Genomic DNA, 20,086 nt, shown 5'->3' on the forward strand with positions numbered 1-20,086 from the left:
TCACGAGGTGTGATGGACTGACAACCATATATGGAGGTGTAACGGAGCGACTGACGGACTGACAGGTTTCCATAGTAATCTGCGACCCATGGTCGCAATAATGCGGTTTCAAACGTCGGATTCATGGACCACCAGGGGTCCCTCCAAATGGAAATTCACCGTTCTGTAAAGAGTCAAGAGTGTACAAATGCAAACAAATACAGGACCGTCTTTTTAGTTTCTGGATCCACTGAGCCACCTGTGTACTTACAACCAGAGTGTACAAATGGAACCAAACGGACCCTTGTGGTCCCAGAGATAGAAATTCCATTAAATGGCATTTTAATGCCATTTAATGTCGTAGCCTATAATGCATGCCAAACTGGGGGCCCTTGAAATGAAAATGGTTGAAAATCACTGCTAGAACCATGAAAATGTTCCCTAGCTTATGGGGGTCCTTGGCGTATATTTTCAAATGGGGGGTCCGCAGCCTAATGAGTATCATTTTGGGGGTCCTTGACATAAAAAAAGTTTGAGAACCACATGCTCTAGAGTCTATAAGATGTATTGCTGTATATCCATGAACTGTAAACCAGCTATGTACAATATACACTGTACTTCACACTGGTCATATTCCGCTAGTGATATATTACACGAAGGGGGGGAAAAAACCCATAAAGATGTCGGTGTGTAGAGCTTCCTGGGCCAATGCCTATGTGGTTCACATAAAGGCAGAAGGAGAGATGTCATAAAGTAGGGAGGTTTTATACCTCGTGAATTCACCAGAAAATGTGGCCCGTGTCTGTGAGAAAAGGCCACAAAAGAAGCAGCTGAGTTATGACTGTGTTTTTAAAAGGGAAACTTCACCGACTTTTCTAACCTGAACCCTATCATTCTGTTGTGGGGACGCTGTGAGAATGTTGGCTTTAATAATGCTACCTGATGATGGTTCTATAGTTGGTTCAGTCTTTGGTTAAATTAACATTATAGGGTTTGCATTTAACAAAATAAGTCTAGACAAAGTTTGTTTGTTTGCCATTTATTTTAGATTATACTACAAGAAAGACAAGACAAGATGGTTATTTTCCATCCTTTGTGAAAAATATCACTTGTGATCAACGATGACAACATAGCTGTACTCTCTTGCATTGAAAGCTATAGTGGACAAAAGCACTGGACTGGAGAAATGTGTTAAATACTAGACAACCATCACCTTATTGATGTCCAACAAACCAACGTTTTTAACATGTAGAACTTTATATGAATTAATAATGTGGCTCCAAATTACTTTCTAAAAACAATTTCTGTATATTTATCTTTAGCAAGTTCACACCTGCAAAGTAATAGAACGCCAGGGCAGCTGTATTAAAGAGGAACCGACTGGACGAGTTGAGTGAGGAGAATCGAGAGCAGCATGTGTGTGAGGCGGAGCTGCTGCTGCTGTGTGCTTGTGTGCGTGTGTGTGTGTGTGTGTGTGTGTGTGTGTGTGTGTGTGTGTGTGTGTGTGTGTGTGTGTGTGTGTGTGCGTGTGTGTGTGTGTGCGAGCGTGCGTGCAGTATAGTGTGAAATGTTTAAATATCGAATTGTTCCATATAGACCACATATGTGAAAAGATAAATCGTATTTTGTAAGTACATTTTGTTTGTGTCTTTCACAGTGACGACCACAAATTGCTTCACAGGTTTAAACACAAAAGCATATCAAAGATCAAATCAAAAGAAAATGGAATAAAACAATCACCATTAGGTGCTGTTGTTATTATTTCTTAGAAGCGCTATTTCTCCTCGTCGCAGTTTCCATTTTTCTCGGACGGCTGCTGCAACTCATGACTTACACAGCTGCATCGGTTATGCACCGACCTGGCTGAGATAAGAGCTCCTCCAAGCGCCCCTTTCCATCATTTAGGGTGGGCAAATAGAAATACTCATTAACTTAGTAATATTAAATATTACAAATACTAGTAAATACTTAGGGGAATATAAAAGAAACCCCATTATCAAAACATTTTTAAATGTTGACCGCATCAGAGGACAAACCAAATAAAAGAGGAAGATCGATGGAGGCACAGAAATAATACAAGAAAGAGCACACTTCTCTTTTCTTCAGTGTGCTGCTGTGAAGAGCTGAACCATATCAAAGACTTCCAAGATTAATTAAAGTCATAACGGTTGAAATGGCTGTGGCTTTTCATTCTGAAAGCATTGAGATACAGGAAGATGATACAGAGTATGATGATGTTGAGACCAAGACTACAGAAGATGATCCAAACAACTATGTGAATGTTGAAACCAAGACAGCTCAGCAGAAACATCAGAAGATGTTGCAGTCTGGTAAGAGAGTGATAATATTTGTCTACGCGGTGCCTAATTGCTTTCTAAATAAAAGGTTTCACTGAGACCAGGGAGGCCTTTTTTACCCAAACCTTATGAGAGATGAGCAAACGGTGACTTATTAGAGAACTTCTTCTGGCCAAGTACTTCAAAATTGAGAAATTGCAATAGTTAAACTTTTTGAGAAGAGACTCATATTAAAAGATGAAAAGACTAAAAAAGTTACCATTGAGGTCCACAAATTCAAGGCTTCGTGGGTGAGTAAATGATAGAAAATAAGTAATTTGAAGGTGAACTATCCCTTTAATGCTATAGTTTTATCCTAAACTAACCTTCCTTCCTATGTGTGTGTCCAGTCCGAAGACGGTACAGGATGCTTGGATTGGGTTTTGGATTGCTATGTGGTGTTCAAGCTCTCCTCAACATTGGTCTCAGACTCTCTCTCTGTAAGTCAAGTTTCAGAACAGTGCAGTATTTTATATTAATGTTTTTGATGATGATCCAACATGTATTAATTTTATTTTCAATATTAGCAAATATGATATCCCATTAAATAAATAAATACAAAATATAATTAATAGTAGATTTAGTAGTTTTCTTTCACTTGGCTTGTATAGTTTTTGATACAGATTCGGTTTTCCCGGTTTTGATGGTTTGAGGAGGTCAGTTCAGAACAAAGCTGTAAATAAAAATAAAACTCAGTTTGTTTGATTCTCCTTCTTACAGATTCTGAATGGACTGAAGAGAAAAACAACCTGGTCAAAGACCTGGACGATCTACAGTCCAGATACAGCAACATAACTGAACAGAATGAGAAGAGGAGGCTCTGTGGTCAGTGAGACTAAACTTTTTATGTATGTATGTATGTATGTATGTATGTATGTATAGTCTACCAGCCAAGCTGCCTAAATATTGTAAGATGTCGAACTAACTGACGAAATGTATTTTCTTGTTGCAACGATATTGAAACCTTGGAGGGGGATTTGTAATGAAAATGAAAAATGTTTAATAAAAAAGTTTGTTTGATTCTCCTTCTTACAGTTTCTGAATGTACTGAAGAGAAAAAGAACCTGGTCAAAGACCTGGACGATCTACAGTCCAGATACAACAACATAACTGAACAGAATGAGCAGAGGAGGCTCTGTGGTCAGTGAGACTATGGTTATAGTTTAACTTTTCATTATGTGTCATTCATCTGAGCAAAGAAAAAAATAACACTGGCTTACTTTTTTTCTTTTGTTAGAATTACCTGGAATTGGATGGCAGATATTTGGCAGAGTTTGTTATTACATCTCTAACACAGAGTCTAAAACCTGGGTGGAGAGCAGACAATACTGTAGAGACAGACAATCTGACCTCATCATCATAAACAGCAAAGAAGAACAGGTGTGTGTGTGTGTGTGTGTGTGTGTGTGTGTGTGTGTGTGTGTGTGTGTGTGTGTGTGTGTGTGTGTGTGTGTGTGTGTGTGTGTGTGTGTGTGTGGCGTGCGTGCGTGCGTGTGTGCCCATAAAGACTGTACTTCTGTAACCAGCTGCTTTTCTGTCCAGGACTTTGTTAACAGAAACAGCCAGTATGTGTGGCTGGGTTTGACTGACAGACGGTGGGAAGGAGTGTGGAAATGGGTAGATGGAACACCACTGACCACACCAACGTAAGACTTTACCTTCATTCTTCTACTCTAACATTTAATATTTACTTAATATTTATCCTTGTATAATGTGACTGTCTAGTAATGAATGCAATGTTCCTACTTCTCCAGGTACTGGAACTCTGGTGAGCCTAATGACATGGGAAAAGAAGACTGTGCGGTGTCTTCTAATGGGAAAGGGACTAAAGGATGGAACGATATCCCATGTGATTCACATGCGACTTGGATGTGTGAAAAAGTTCTGTAGTGTTGTCATTTTCTGATTTTCACAATGTACTAGTTATGTGGCGTGTTGCTACAGCTACACGATAAGTGTGTTGAGTGGTGGTAGTTTGTGTTTGCTTTGATTTGTGCGCCTTGTAATTCTAACCAATTATAACCAAGCTATCAAAGTTTCTGGGGGTGGCCCAAAATGCCACACATCATGAATGCAGTGCCCCAATTGATCCCATTCCAAGTGGCTATGACCAAAGTCTGTGGGCCCAGGGTAGGTAACCCCGCCTGGTGACCTGTGCTCTGAGGAGCACACGTCTCTAGTTAGTCTTTTTGAGTGGTGCAGCCACTCCAATGCACAGTCCCTGGCTGGCTGGGTTTGCCCAAGCACGGAAATAGAGTTTTTTCACCACCAAGTGTCACTGTTGTGCAGCCACACACACACACACACACACACACACACACACACACACACACACACATACACAGTTCAGACGGGTCTGATTTTTTATCTCCTGCAGACATTAAAAATATAAGCCCTGTATTTCAAGTTCTTCCACAGCATGCATGACCTTAGAAAACGAAGCAACATGACCGCATCACATCAAGGTTAGCTTCTAATATGTGATTACAGGCTAACCAGGATAGGACTCCTGATTGAATAATCTGCTAAGTAATGACCACTATTCAGTGGTCTGGCTGACGGATGCACCCACAGTGACTACACAATGATTCAAGGCATTACACAGAAACGGAGAGGGGGGTGTAATGCATATTAGCCTTTCTGCACAAATTTGACACCACATCGGTCAAGTGTAAAACCACAGTGGTCACTTCATCTATTAAAATACTCTGGTGTGAGCATTGCAAACCATTAGAGATAGGATCCAACAGGAAGCACGCTCATCTCCAGAAATTCTACAGGTGCTGGTCAAAAATATACGTACAATGAAAAAGGTAGGGATGTCCGCACACTGTTTCTCAGCTCCCAGGAAAATTCTTTATTGAACAACTGTTCAATAAATAATTTTCCTGGGAGCAGAGAAACAGTGTGCGGACATCCCTTCCTTTTCATAACGTTGCAAACCATCCCACAAACAGGCCAAACCATGCATTAATGTACTAATTACAACTACCGTATGCAGAACACAAATTGGTAAAAGGCAATTTGTCGTTTCAGTGTTATTTCCAGCTAAACCTGTCGTGCTACGTAGCTAACATTTCGGCTATCATTCACCTGGCCTACTGTATATACAGTATATTTCAGATATGTGTAAGGAGCAGCAGAACTACTACTACTTGGACTTGGGGCTTATTTACATCATTTCAATATCAGTATTTTAATTTGCATTGCACATACTGTAATAGCCCTACAGGTGTCACTCATTTCATCATTACTATTATCAGTAGTAAAACTCTACAAAAGTTGAAAGCAAGGACATAATTATGGTTCTAATAACCGAATAGAATGCATTCTGTAGAATGGATTGTCTTAATATCAGATTTAACCAATAGTTAATGTATGCCATCGTGTCAGAAGTCCTGCGACAGATCCTTCTGACCTAGGAAAACTATATCCACTTGTGTCTCATTACTGCTGTAGACTGAAGTGGGACCAGTAATTAACCGGAGTCACATTCAGTCTTTTATCCACTTCCATCATCGTAATTGTGCCAACTTTGGGAGAAGAGGGTACGGAAGTGGGACACTTCCAATAAAGAGCAATCATTGATAGTAATTCAAAGGCCAGTGGATACAGCCCTTTAATGACCCAATGTTTATTTTTCAATTTTCAAAATGTACACAGAAAAATAGATGAGCGAAAAATGCAAATACAAGAATCAGAGGCACATTGATGTGTGTTGTATAGACTAGTATAGGCCATGGTGTTAGCAAAGACTACACTTCCTGATCTTTTCTTTATACAAAATTAATTAATTAATGTAAAAAAAAGTATAGTTCCGCACACTTGCATAAAAAATGTGAACAGGTGCTTTGGAAAGGCAGCATTCAGGCAGGAACGAAGAAGAGAATTATACACTGTCTGGAGGTTACAACTGGGACAACTGACTGAGCGAATACAATTCTTGTAAGTTGTTACTTCTGTCTGTGTGTTTTCTAATATAAATGGTAAGGAGAAAGCTGTTCAAGGAGTAATGATGCTATTCGCACAATCTATTAAATTGCAACTGAGCATACGCTAAGCACAAGTGACATGAGGTTTTCAATGTTAGATTAAAACACTGATCCCCTCTTTGTGAATGTGGCTTAATAAAATGAATTAACTTTGTAAACAGGGGTCAACCAAGGAAATGTAGTGTCCAGTATAACTACCGTGACTGAATAGATTAAAAAGGACAGCTGGTTGGGCAGGTACTGTACCGTGTGCCCTTGTGCTTTCCAAGAGTTACGTCACAATGCAGTAAGACACACAGTAGTAAACATAATAATGCAACGCATCTTATATAAATGAAGATAAGTGGGTCAGCAAACTGCAGGAAGTGTTGTGTACTTCAATCGCAGAGAATAATGGAAGCTGTTATGTGTAACTACATGGAGGGGCGATTATGCCACTTTGCAATGGCTTAAGCATCTTTTCCTTCCACCTGCTCCCTCCTTGGTTCTCCTCTTTGCTATGTCAGAAAGCCTCTTCTAAACTACTGCGAGTTTACAGAATAATATTGCGCCACAAATGTCATAATTTGCTTTAAGAGCCACAATTATGCCCCTTTATTGATTTAGCTATACATTATAATGTGTAAACCTTAAATGACAACAGCAACATCTCATGTATTGACTTGTGTGACTGTATACCGTTTGCCGAACAAAAGGAAGTGGTTGAATAGTCTCCTCTTCATTGCTACTGGATGGGTCCTTTAAAGCATAATGTGTCTCCAATTTAGTACACGTAAATAAAGGAGAGGGATGGGTGACCGTTTCACCCATTACAAAAGCTGCAGACACACAGGTGAACAAAAACTGACCACAGAAAAGTCGAAGTGAGCATCGTCATTAAATTTGAAGTAGGTCATTTGTTCAAGACTCCTTTTTTTCATGTTCAAATTCTCAGTTACTTGTATGGAAAATGGCAGACATGCTTGCTGTCTATACTCTATAGGGCAGTGGTTCTCAACCAGTGGTCCGGGGACCACTAGTGGTCCTTGAGGGGGTTCCAGGTGGTCCCCAGCTAAATTATGGAGAGTTGGTAACCACTAACCGAATGGACCCTTATGGATCTTTAACTCTTGAGAGCGTAAAATGAAACCACTGCTATAGCCAGGAGTGTATGTTTTAGATATAGAAACCTTCACATTAGATTGAGAAAGGAGAACTGCTGCACTATAATTACGGAGAGAGATGGGTCAAACATTTGTGCATTAAGGTTATATTTCATTATTATTTTTAATTCAACCCGAACAATTTTGTCCATATACCGTATATGCTTTAGCGTGGCTCGCCTTCTGCAACAGAACCTGGTCACAGTTGAGCAGCAGAGAATGGTCAAGTACAGACTAGGCACTAAAGTAATTTCTCATGCAGTTGGCTATAGTATGCACTAAACATCTATAACAAGGTGTATCGTTTAAAAAAAATAAACATTTTGAAGATAAACACGTTGGTTTTATTAACAGGGGCTCAGTGATGTTATGCACAGCTCATCTTTTTATAGCTTATATAGAATTGGAGGTTAATCAATACAGTAATAGTATTATTGTGTTTATACAACTCCAATTATTTTATTTAGTTGATAAAGCTCAGATCAAAAAGATAGGAGGGGAGTCGATTGACAACAACTCACAAAATACTTGATTTTACTGCCAGCTATTTCACAAAGCTTGATTTTCAAGGAGGCTGGATTTTGTCAATTTCAGTTTGGTATGAAAGTCAACTTGAAATGGACAAGCAATGTTCTTGAGATAATCTAAAATATTAATATCATTGAGTGGTTACGTTTACTAAAGTCAAAATATCATTGCGTTTTAATGCATTTTAAAGAAATACGGTATGATTTGAAAAGTACAGCTGAAAGTAGTCCCTGGAGAATAGATTGATTTATGAAAATTAAATTCAAATGTCTATGACTTATCAACCACCTTATGTTCAGTCAACACTGACTCAATTACCATATTCAGCTACGTTTGATAACGTTATGGTACTTTTGAGGGAATAGCAAAAGAAAAAAAAAAGAACGAGGGTGGGGGGGAGATTTCCATTAACATGAAAATGCAAACAACTGCAAAAATATAAAGCCATTATGAAAATGGTCTGTTTATGTAAGATACAGTATATGGCCAAAGCTGAATAGACAATGGCGTTTTTGATGCTGGTGTCGTGTTACTGTGTAAAGTAAACCCTCAGAGCACGATAACATTCTTACTGTAGCTACAGCCTGCTTTGTCTGCTTTGCATGCGCAGCCACTGTCAGCATTGTGCATTGGGGTGTTGACCTTTGAGCAGTGAATAGGAGGATTGCCACATGCGTTTTCTACCAGGGTGTAAAATGGACAATCCCGGGCAGTCCTGGCAGACATGTTCCTGATAAACCAGTGATCTCCCAGGGCACACTCAAAATGAGCGTGGCTTCATTTACATGATAGGATTATCACAATGTCTCTTTGTGCATGTCGGGGCCCAGACGAACACACCGTGACATTAGATGGAAGCGAGTTAAGAGGAGCAAACCAAATGCAGACAATAGGGAGAGCAGATATGAATGCAAGTATGAACTGCATTCATGCTACTTTAGCCTCCTTATCTGAGAAGAGACGGCAACCTAGGTGTGTGCATAGATGACATGATGTGATTTTTACGTGGCTGCAGGCTGGTCGCGTGAGGTAAATAACAGATCTGTAAGCTATACAAGGCAAGCACGTTGCAGATTGATTGTGTCAATGTTTTCAACCCTTGCATTTAATGTGGTGTTACAGTATGTTATCAGCACTGTCTGGTGGATACATTAGCAGGCAGAATTCTATACACAGATATATACACACCTACAGCATACTGTATAGTTTCATACCCGTGCTGCATATAGGCCATTATATTGCTCTTTTTTCACTCGTTTTTTCATCCCTTTGATTGATTGATGTTATGTTATCTATGCTGTTGCATTGCGATTGTCTGAAGGAAGCCAAGCAAAAATAACTTTTACTCTTATGTACCTATATCCTATACACAAGATGTAACGATAAAGTACATAGAACACACTTAAATGAAGAGCATCTTTAAAAAGCGTTTAAATTAACTGTCTCTTCAACTGTCTACATTCGGACTGCTAATAAACAAAAGCTTCGTCATATCGAGTGGAGTTTGCAGTGTGCCTAATTTACAAAAATAGCCCACAACGTGTACTGTACAGCGCTATGTGTTGTGAGCTTGTAGATCAGCTATGTTCAGTGCGCGACCTGGCAGGCCGGCACACAACCGTGTATAAATCAGGCACAACTAAGAATGCTGCCATGGTGGTGAAAATACAATGGATTACAGGGGAGAGGAGAGACGCACACATAATGCTGGGAGTGCAGACATCTCATTCATACGGTCTCAATCATTATCATCCATTTTATGGACTTTCAAACAAGGTAAGAGACTGAAACTCCTTACTCATTGGGAAGGGGATGAGAGTTAGACTGTCACTGCATGGAGCACTAAACTGACTGTGCCGTCGCTGCAACGCACCATTACTCCAGAGTCCTGACAAAATCTAAATCCTGACAACACACAATTCACACAACCCGCATTGCGCCCCGGGCCTGCAGTTCCACCAAGAGCCGTGACAATTGTAACAGGTATTGTAATATCATTACTGGAATGATAAAGAAATTAGATTAAATATTTCTCGTTACTAGGAAATGTAACGAGTTTACTTTACAGTAACGAGGTACATGAAACGCGTTAACTTGGAGATCACACACATCCACAGTACACTATAATATAATATCAGTGGTGCATTTATATATGCTTCTTAACAAAGTGGCCCTGTTTAAGCTTTAGAAACGCTAACTTCTACGACAGTAGTTGGCTTCGATGCCGTTTCATGAAGAATCATCATCATCATACACACACATCTATGCAGTACTTCATGGTTATTTGGCTGTGCCTTGTATACTGTATGTCTTCCACCATTGTGCCAGAATCATGATCACAATGAAAACAATCCTATTGGGTTATTATTGCTTTATGATCTCACACACACACACACCCCACTGTTCACCACTGCACATCCTATGGTCCATTTGTGCACCCCATGTACATGTTACAGTGTATTACACACAACAAATATGCTTGCATTTAAATGGAGTGAAAGTGGTATTTTTGCAGAAAACTATCAAAGAGCACAACATTACAACAGAAGTGGAAAAAACAACAGTAAAAATGGCCTACTCTGGAAAAGTATAATATAATAAATATTAAGCTTTTTTTTTTTTTTACATTTATTCACATATTTGATTGACCATGATCCATCTTTTTAGTTGGACCTTAAAATATGTAAAGGATGTTAGTGGGTAGATTGTAGAAAAGTTATTTTTTGTAAAGGCTGTGCATCTAGACTGCACCTCACAACAATTCCCTCTGGTGATGGCCCTTGTGCTGATGTCGGGCTTACATTTAAATTCCTCCATGGAAAGTTTTTACACAGCACATGCCTGTTTAAAGGGCTTCCCATTAAGGATGGTGTGCAGTGATGGATGGATGTTTTTTTTTAATCAAATGCGTTCATGGCTCTTTTATATAACTGTTCTAGGGGCTTGAGTGTTGTCACAACTGTGCAAGACCAATAATTGGTCTTTCACAAATAATTTGTGAAAAAGTAGGCTACTACAGTATGTGAGAGTGTTTTATAGACTAGTCATTTCAGTAACAAGGGTCTCTCCAGCTCTTTAGTAAACATAAAATACATTTTCAATTTGGGATACTAATTTCATATGCAACCAGGAAAGAGAATATAAGGATACAGAATAAACATGTAACATGAAATTGGTGATCCACCGGGAAATGTATTGTCACAAACACTATAGAAATGATTGCTATCAAATTATAGAGCTTCAATATTTTAATCAAAAAACTAGCCTCTGTGTAAAGACAAAGAGCCATTCCCAACAGAATAATTGGGTTGGAGTGAGCTGTGCATTGCTGCATATCACTTTCAAAGTAAAACTGACTTCTCTCCTACAGTCAAAAAGGGCTATAGTAACTGCTACTACTCTACTGGCCACTTAAGAGTAGTTTATGTGCAGCGCTGAACACGTTACTGATGACTATACGATCAACAATGAGTAGCAAATGCTAAAGGATATCTCTGATAAAACCTTCTGGGGAGCCTTTACATTACAACAAGGCAATTATAGATTAAAGTCAGTATATTGTTAAACTCTACTGGCATAACAAATATGTAATTCTCTGATCAGTGCCCACTTCCCTTGGTAATAATGTCACATTCTTATCACTTAACCACGATGACACAATATTCCCATTAGGGATTTGCGAACTCTTATGGACAGTAAAAACTTGAAAACGTTTTCAAGATAAAAAAATAATGATGACACTTATATGTCACTATCTCTCACTCCATTTTGCTAACATAGGCCACCATTGCCCCAAATGCTGGTGGGAGAAATATACTTCCCTGTATACCAAATGTCTTCGCCGAAAGTAGTCGATCTACACTAAAGCTAAGCTCATGACACCTTGTAGCACGATCCATTGTAAGCTTGTAACTATTTTTGCCAAATATTTGCCCCAGAATAGGGACACTATAGGGTTCAAATAACTGCTCAGTGGAGATTCTCAGTGGCCAATTAACTGTTACTTCTATGATCACTAAATACCAAACTCTGCATGCCCACAACAAACGTCCCTGACCTGGTGGAGACCTGAGCTCCGAGGTGCACTTTTTCTAGTTCACTCTCTGGAGTACAGACACTCAAGGTAAATGAAAGTGGATTTTACAAGTCATTAACTTGTCCCAATTTGTCCCAATATCACTCATTCTTTCCTCTACGCTCTCCTCTATTTTGTGGACTGGAAATGGATACCGGTGTCTACTAATGCCATTTTAATTGATATCCTAATAGAAAGGAAGACAAGATATGTCAGTAGTTAATAACGTTTCCATCAAATGTCAGGTGAATTTCAAGCACACTTTTTAAATACCACAAATCATACTTTTGGGGGATTTAAGGATTCAAAGGACATAAGAAATAAATGGCCTATACTACAGTGGTTTTCAACCAGTGGTCTGGGGACCACCAGTGGTCCTTGAGGGGGTTCCAGGTGGTCCCAGCTAAATGAGGGAGAGTTGGTAACCAAATGGACCCTTGTAGATCCTGAGAGCGTAAAATGAAACCAAATGGACCTGTACGGGTCCATTTGGTTTCACACCACTTGGTTTTTACACTCTCAAGAGTTAAAGTATTGCAAAACATCTGCATTACTTGATTTACAAGAAGTCTAAACACAATTAGAGAATGAAGAATTGTTATTTTGATCGTTTGCCTGATATCTCTCCTATGGTACCATATCAATACAGCATGGAATTGTTTACAAAATCCTATCCAACGACAACAAAATATCAAAAGTTTTGTGTCTGAGAGGCTAAATCTCATCAAATGGTGGTCCGTGGCTCAAATGCCTAATAAAATAGTACCACAGACGAAAAACAGTAAGTCCAAATTTCATTCCGACCCCTCCACGAAAAGCCTCGTTGTCCTGACCCCTTATCTATCATTTATACATTATGGATAAATAGTGTGGACTTAGACTGTTTTTCGTCTGTGGCATTCATTAATAATACACCTTCACATTAAAAAGGTTGAAAACCACTGGTCTACTACATTCATACGACGCCTTCATCCAAACATCAAAGCCAACGGGGATCGAGCTCCTGATCTCCATTACTTCTGTAACTCAAAATCTCTACCATCTTCAAAATGTCAATACAGCATTGGATTGAAATGAGAGCAATGCACTTTGTAATTTGTGCCTTGAATACATTAAAGAACTCCAGTACACTCTCATCCTCAGACGCTCCCTCCATCGGCGTCTCCATTCATCTCGATTCTGCATACATCTGGCCGGCTCGTGTGTGCTTTCTGCACCAGCATCTTTAAGCGCATTTACGTATAGGTAACGTAGGTGTGGGACGTCCTTGATAGTTGCCCATGTTGGTTCCCAGAGTTACCACTGGAGATGGTACTTGGAAGGCAACGGGTATGACAGTTCACCATCATCTCATTGCCAGACTCGGAGCTATAAGGAACCCTGCACCCTGATAAAGGTAGTATTGAACATGCTTCACACACACCACCCCCTTCTCTTCCTTTCCCCGGTACCCAATCTAACCAGCCCAGCGTGATTAACCGTCATCCACACAATGGACGCACATGTTCCCAACAGCAGCGACCAGCCCATTCAGACCTGCCTTCACTCACACCCTAATAAGGATTAGGTTTTTTTATGAGTTAACAATGAATGACAAAGTCCTTAAGCAGCTAGTAATTCCATTCAGGTCACTGGCACTTTTCATCCCGGTCTATTCAAACCAGTGTTTGAACACATGGCATAATCCTCCTTGAATATCAAAGGTGTGCAAATCATATTAATTTAGACATGGCTCCTGTGGTCTGAGAGCACATTATGCACCCCATGGAGCCCCAAAAGCCCACCATCTGCTCCGCTTTCTCACCTGCCACTGACATAAGCCCCTTCACCTCCATGCGCTCTCTCCACTACAGCTTCCATTACTTTCTCTTGTACTCTCTCTGTCTCGCCACAACTTAATTCTCCTAGTTCCTTATTGGTTGACTCGAATGCTACTCATGTGATACAGAACACAGAGCATGCACCACCAACACCAACAGTCCAACACCCATTTTACAATATTGTCACCGTACAGTAGCCTATGCTTGTGTATTGTGTACGTTTCCTTTATGGAAATATTCGTAACAAACCTTTCAAGTAGCCATTGTAGATGTGAAATTAATCAATTCTATCAGAAACTGTTGTTGAACTGTATCTAGAGGTAGGTAATATAAATAGACATAAGAGCCTTGGGGGATGATTGCTCTACGATTGGCTAGTTTGTTGTAAATTCAACCGATATACAGTACATTCAATATAGCCTGGAGGGATGATTGCTCACGTCAGTCAGCAAGCAGCATGCATTCATTTGATCCGGGACCTGGGTCCAGAAAAAAAGGCAATTCATACCATAGCTTATTAAAATTAGTATATGTTTATAGCAGTCAATGGCATTATATTGTATCTCTTTATGACAGTTCAATTAACTTTGTAGCCACAGGGTGTATGAGATTTAAAAAAAAAAGACAGGTATTGCTTGTTTTCCTGTTTAACCACTTCATTATTATTTTTCTATGTATAGTTTTAGAGATTGAGAAATGGTAGGTATGAGACTGCAATTAGCCCTTCGTACCTCGGATATGAAAAAACACAATGTGCTGTTGTATGCATTCCTGATTCCTGTGAACAGAATAGTAATGTGTTTTATGTTCAGCGAATTTTTACTTTTAAAAGGTTTCTGTAATATTGTGTTAATGCTCAGAAGGAAGAATTGTATTTAACTTTACCTGGATTAAACTCGACCAGCATTATAGGTCTGTTTATACTACGGTTTTCCCACGTCAATCTTAATCTCCTCACTGCTAAACGTATTTGTCAAGCTTTCTAAAATAAAAAGGCTAGTACGTGGCACAGGCAGACTGTGTAGATAACACAGTGAGATTAAAACAGGGTCAAATGTCTGAACAAATGGACATCTATCACAAACTGTTGTGTCAGTTGACCTTCAAAAATAATCATATCTGTTTTGAAGGATATTACGGAAGTCTTTAATTAATATTTTTCATCCAGCAACTCATGCACCCCCACCAGTGCCGTATCCAGGGAATAATCAGCAGGGGGGCATTCATATTTCCAAGGGGGGCACTTGATTTTTCAAGTTCACATCCATATATAGCAATTAAGCTCTCACATTGGCCTATACAATAAAACAACACAAAAGGCTTGGAGAAGGGCTACAAGTATAGGTTCCAATTATACACCAAAACAAATAATATAGCCTAATTATTGTAGCCAACAGAACAAACAAACAAACATAGCCTATATACTGTCATGTGGAAACACGATCGCATCGCACCAACAACACAATGAACACAATGAGCATCTCCACGGCGGGAGGAAAGTAGAAAAAAAAGACTATAGCCTATGCACCAACCATTAATCACCAACAAATAGTTGAGCATTTAGGCTTATAGTGTCTTTTATATGTGGCCATCTCCACGGTAGGGGAATATGAGTAAAAGTTTATGCACCAACCAAAAACAACAAGTCTATATAGTGTATTTATGTCGGGAGGCAAAGGGGGGGGGGGGGATCTGCGCGTCTGCAGATTGCGCGTTTGCCATTATGAAGGCTACTTGGGTATTTGTCCCGTTTTACCTGATTCAGTGACGGTGTGCCAGAACCTCTGGCTTCTCTGGTGGAGAAGCATGCAGTGGTGGTGGAGGTCCGAAAGTTGAGCTGCTGCTGTGGAAGTTAAACAGCAGCCCTCTGCCTCACTGGAATAATGCTATCCGACACTCGCGAACCCCCAGTAATGTGATCCGACGACCGAATTTCGTTGTGCATTTAGTAGTGCTCGGTGCTCGAATGACTCCCCGCAATATTAACAACAACAGGCGACATGGCGTTGGTTTCAGTATCGTCATCAGTCTGCCTTTCTGAAGGTGCTGGTGGGTTTATAGAGTTTGGTGTTTTGGCTTTGAGCCAGTTCCTAATATCCATGATAAAATTTTACCGGTTTGGGTTTGTTTTCACTGTGACTGAAGTCTGAAAATATTTGAATTGACCCGGCCTGCGTGGCAACACAGGTAATGACGTAGCTTTTGGTGCGCTGCATCAAAACGAATCCGACTAGGTGCACCGACTAGGTGCCAGTGTACTTTTTATTATTGCATTTTTATTACTATGAATTAATTAGAAAATGTAAATTTATTATAAACACAAAGAACATGAAAATAACACATTATATATATTTTAAACCTGTAAAACATTAAAAATAATGGTGGGGTAGGGTTCTGGACTGGGGGGGCACAAAGTCTATCTGGGGGGGCAGTGCCCCCTAGTGCCCCCCCGTAGAAACGGCACTGACCCCCACTCCAAAACTATAAAAAACATGTCTTACCATGTATATCATTATGTTCCAGAGTATCTCAGAACAAATTATGCATCCTTCTATAAATGTGTGGAATCATATCTCGAGAACCGTCCGATTTACTTCAATTGACTTCAAACTCGGCATGCGTACCGTATCTCCATGGACCCGAGGGCCTGATGTGCAGATGCCAGACTGGCAGTTGTCCGTAACTATCTATGAATCCACACACATCCATATCTGTCTGTCTGTGTCCCTTTTATGTCCATATAGAGAGATTTTCCTTATCATTAATTTCACAGACTTTAAACTTGCTTGAGAGAGGTAATCTAACACTAAATTTCACTGTGCCATTGTCATTTGTCACATTAACATTTGTTTTATTGCCAACACTATTTAATTCTAATTGGTTGTAAAACATATTTAACTGGAAAAATACTATATACAGTCTATACTGTATGTATACTCTTCGTCTCTGCCAGGCTGAAAGGCGTGGCCGAGACTATGTTCATAGCACCCTGTCCACCTTGCCCGCCCGTCTGTCCGTCATTCTGTCTGTGAACAGCTAATCTCCAGCACCGTTGGCTTGATGGCCAACACATTTAGGCAGTACTACACATTTTGTCCAGAAATCACTAAAATCGGAACCCAGTATTATAGCCATTAAACAAAACAGGTCTATTCATTCATACCTGCCTTTTATTGCGCCACCAGGAGGCCAATTTATGTAAAACACATTTAGTTTATATTACTCCATTCAGATTGTATAAAAATGTCACGCAAATCGGTACACATGATCTATATAGTCATGTGATCAAGACAGATCTGTTTGATTTTACATATTCAACACTGATTGGCTAAGATTGACATATAAAGTTTGCAGGAGTGGCCCGTTTTGAACAGTGGCCCGTTTTTGGCCCGTTTTGAACAAAATGCCACAAATCATGAACGCAGTTGGGGGGACACTTTACACGCACATTTGCACTACGTGGAGGAACAAATACCACCCTTTTAACATTTCCCTAGTGAAGCCAACTTTTGCTAAACATTTTTCTTATAATATTACTCCAAACATCGCACAAATCGGTACACATCTCTACTTTGTGATGAGACCAAAATGTTTTTGCTCTGTGCGGGTTTTCATTTGGGTCCATTCTGCTTCTTGCCGAAGAACTCAATAAACCTTTTTTTTAAATGTCCACCTGGAGACAACTCAATCCCATACTTTAACCAGCAGGAAGTAGTACAATCCATTTGGAATATGCAAAAGTTTCTGCGCTTAATATTTAAATGCAGCTTTTTTTTCTTTGATTGGGTGCCTTATCTGCTTTCCTGATTTATTCCTGGAAGGCGTCTTTGCATATTTCAAATAATCTCATTATGAAGTATAATTATCTCCAGTGTAATTTGTTTCAGTAATTTCAAGCCAAGGATTATGTTCACATCCTATTGCCTCCAGGTTCCTTATTAGAGATACTCTCTTACTCCCTTGGACACTGGTGTTATCTCAGTCTCATATGATCTCACGCTGCCCTGTTCTCCTCTGGGAGGCTGGGATAAAAGGGAACTTGTGTGTGATTTCACTCATAACTGGTGGGAGACGGTCTATAACAGGGTTTACTTAACCTCTCCATGTGCCTTCTGAACAGGATTCCTTTTTTATCATGTTTCAGAGGAAACATTTAAAAAAGGACCATACAATACATGTTGATACATGTCATTGTCTATTCAGAGCTTATATCTTACAAAACAGACTAACAGTATTTTAAATTTTACATTTATTTCTCCAAAGTCATTAAAAGGTTACCAAACTTAACTGAATTACAGTCAATGTTATGGCTAAATATGATTGCACACAAACAAGTCATATTTGAATATTTGAATTTCACCTGTAATTCAAACTTTTCTCCAGGGACTATTTTCAATAAGGTTTTCCAAATGATGTGCTTTAAAACAACAGAAAAACTAGCCATGCAATGACATTTAGTGCGTTTGTGTTTTTGGCCATGCATTGCCAAATTACTGTACTGTACTGTACTGTACTGTACTGTACTGTACTGTACTGTACTGTACTGTACTGTACTGTACTGTACTGTACTGTACTGGCCCTCCTCCCTGGCCTGTGTGTGTCTGTATGTTAGGCTGTGCAACAGTGACACTTGGTGAACAAACGCTACAACACTATTTTCGTGCTCGGCCACAGGGACACACACACATAGCTGTCAATAGAGCGTCGCAGTCCCGCCCCCTCGAGAGACCCGGAAAAGAAATCGCCGTTCATTTTCCTCATAGGCATTTCTTAAAGTATTTATTTAAAGACGGTTACGCCGCGGACAAAGCCAACTCGGATCGTGACAAATCATGACAATGAACACAATATTTTGGGCCGATCAAATCATTAGAAAGAAGAAAATAAAGGCAGGAGACAACACCATTTGTTTTGTTTTTCTTCTTATAAATGATTTGATCGGCCCAAAACATTGTGTTCATTGTCATGATTTGTCACGATCCGAGTTGGCTTTGTCCGCGGCGTAACCGCCTTTAAATAAATACTAATAGAAATGCCTATTGGAAAAATGCATTGGGATTTATTTCCTGGGCCACTCGTTGTTCTGAAAGGGGGAGGGACTCCGACGCTCTATAGGAGTGGTTGCACCACTCAAAAAACCAAAGGTAGAGAAACAAAAAGTGTGTGTGGGGGGGGAAATTATGTAGTAAAAGCAAGTCTGAAAAGGTGGGTTTTGAGTGTGCTTTTGAACGTTTCGAGGGTGGGGGCAGCTCTGGTGTGAGGGGGCGGCCACTGCAAAGGCCCCGTCTCCCCAAGTTCGCTTGTTGGACTTGTGGGGTTCCGGTTGGTTGGAACTTGGCAGTGCTTGACCTGAGGGAGCGGGTGGGGCATGGCGTTGAGTTCAGAGAGGTAGACATATATTTCCTATTCATCCGCAAATACTGAATATGCAGCATAGGCTATATTCTGCATATACTTGCCATATATTGCCATAATATGTTAATATATTTCAAAATAAAACCATAGCCCCACCATTAGCCTTTCCATGTTGCGCACCACAAGTTGGGAACCACTGCAGTATACCTCTTTATATTATAGTGGAATCATGTCCCTGACTATTTTTTAAATGTTCTTCATAGCCATCTTGACTTCATGTCAAGCTGGCCGCTGTGTGAATATGGTCTGAATAGCATGCCATTCTGTGAGAGATCCACAGGAAGACATGCAGATCTGCTCTCGGATGCCTTTTAGTTTTTTACTACTTCAGTCTTTAGGTTAGAAAGTATACACTTTCTATCCACACACCTTCCACTACATTATGTTCCACTCATGCACACACTACAGACGCACTACTGACGCCACGCCTCATTGGATTCTTAAAGTTCTGTTATTCAATTCTAGAATATGCCTTATTTGAGTTTGTTAGTGATTTAATAAATATCCTTTTGTTAACGTTTACATCCGTCTCCTCTCCCTGTTATTTGTCGTGGAAAGAGCCAGCCCTGGCTTTCTGGCTGGTGCACGGCACGCGTCGCACACACAATGTTTCATACCTATTACATCATTAGGTGCAATAAGGACAGACCACTGTGGATATGTAGATTAAAACATTACCGAAATCTTCTTACACAAGAAGTTTGAATATTAATACTATAATGTCTGATGCAAATGTCTGACTGTGGCAGTGGCCATGTGAAGAATCAGAGGTATTAGAGATGGGGTACGGAGATGCTCT

The 20,086-nt window shown here is 39.9% G+C and overlaps 1 protein-coding gene across 1 annotated transcript; it reads left to right on the plus strand.

Moving 5' to 3' along the window:
- Positions 1-2,152: 2,152 nt before the first annotated feature.
- LOC308327646 (uncharacterized protein) lies at positions 2,153-4,659 on the plus strand (the record flags this gene model as incomplete). The annotated part of the gene is made up of 8 exons (XM_080781168.1): positions 2,153-2,309; positions 2,666-2,755; positions 3,036-3,140; positions 3,351-3,455; positions 3,613-3,695; positions 3,858-3,961; positions 4,070-4,445; positions 4,560-4,659. 7 exons carry the CDS (start codon positions 2,153-2,155, stop codon positions 4,203-4,205), a joined length of 780 nt encoding a protein of 259 aa, XP_080637294.1. The 3' UTR covers positions 4,206-4,445; positions 4,560-4,659.
- Positions 4,660-20,086: the final 15,427 nt, after the last annotated feature.

The sequence above is a fragment of the Protomyctophum bolini genome (assembly GCF_963924005.1).
Source record: "Protomyctophum bolini genome assembly, chromosome: 13".
In the NCBI taxonomy this organism is placed as follows: domain Eukaryota; kingdom Metazoa; phylum Chordata; class Actinopteri; order Myctophiformes; family Myctophidae; genus Protomyctophum; species Protomyctophum bolini.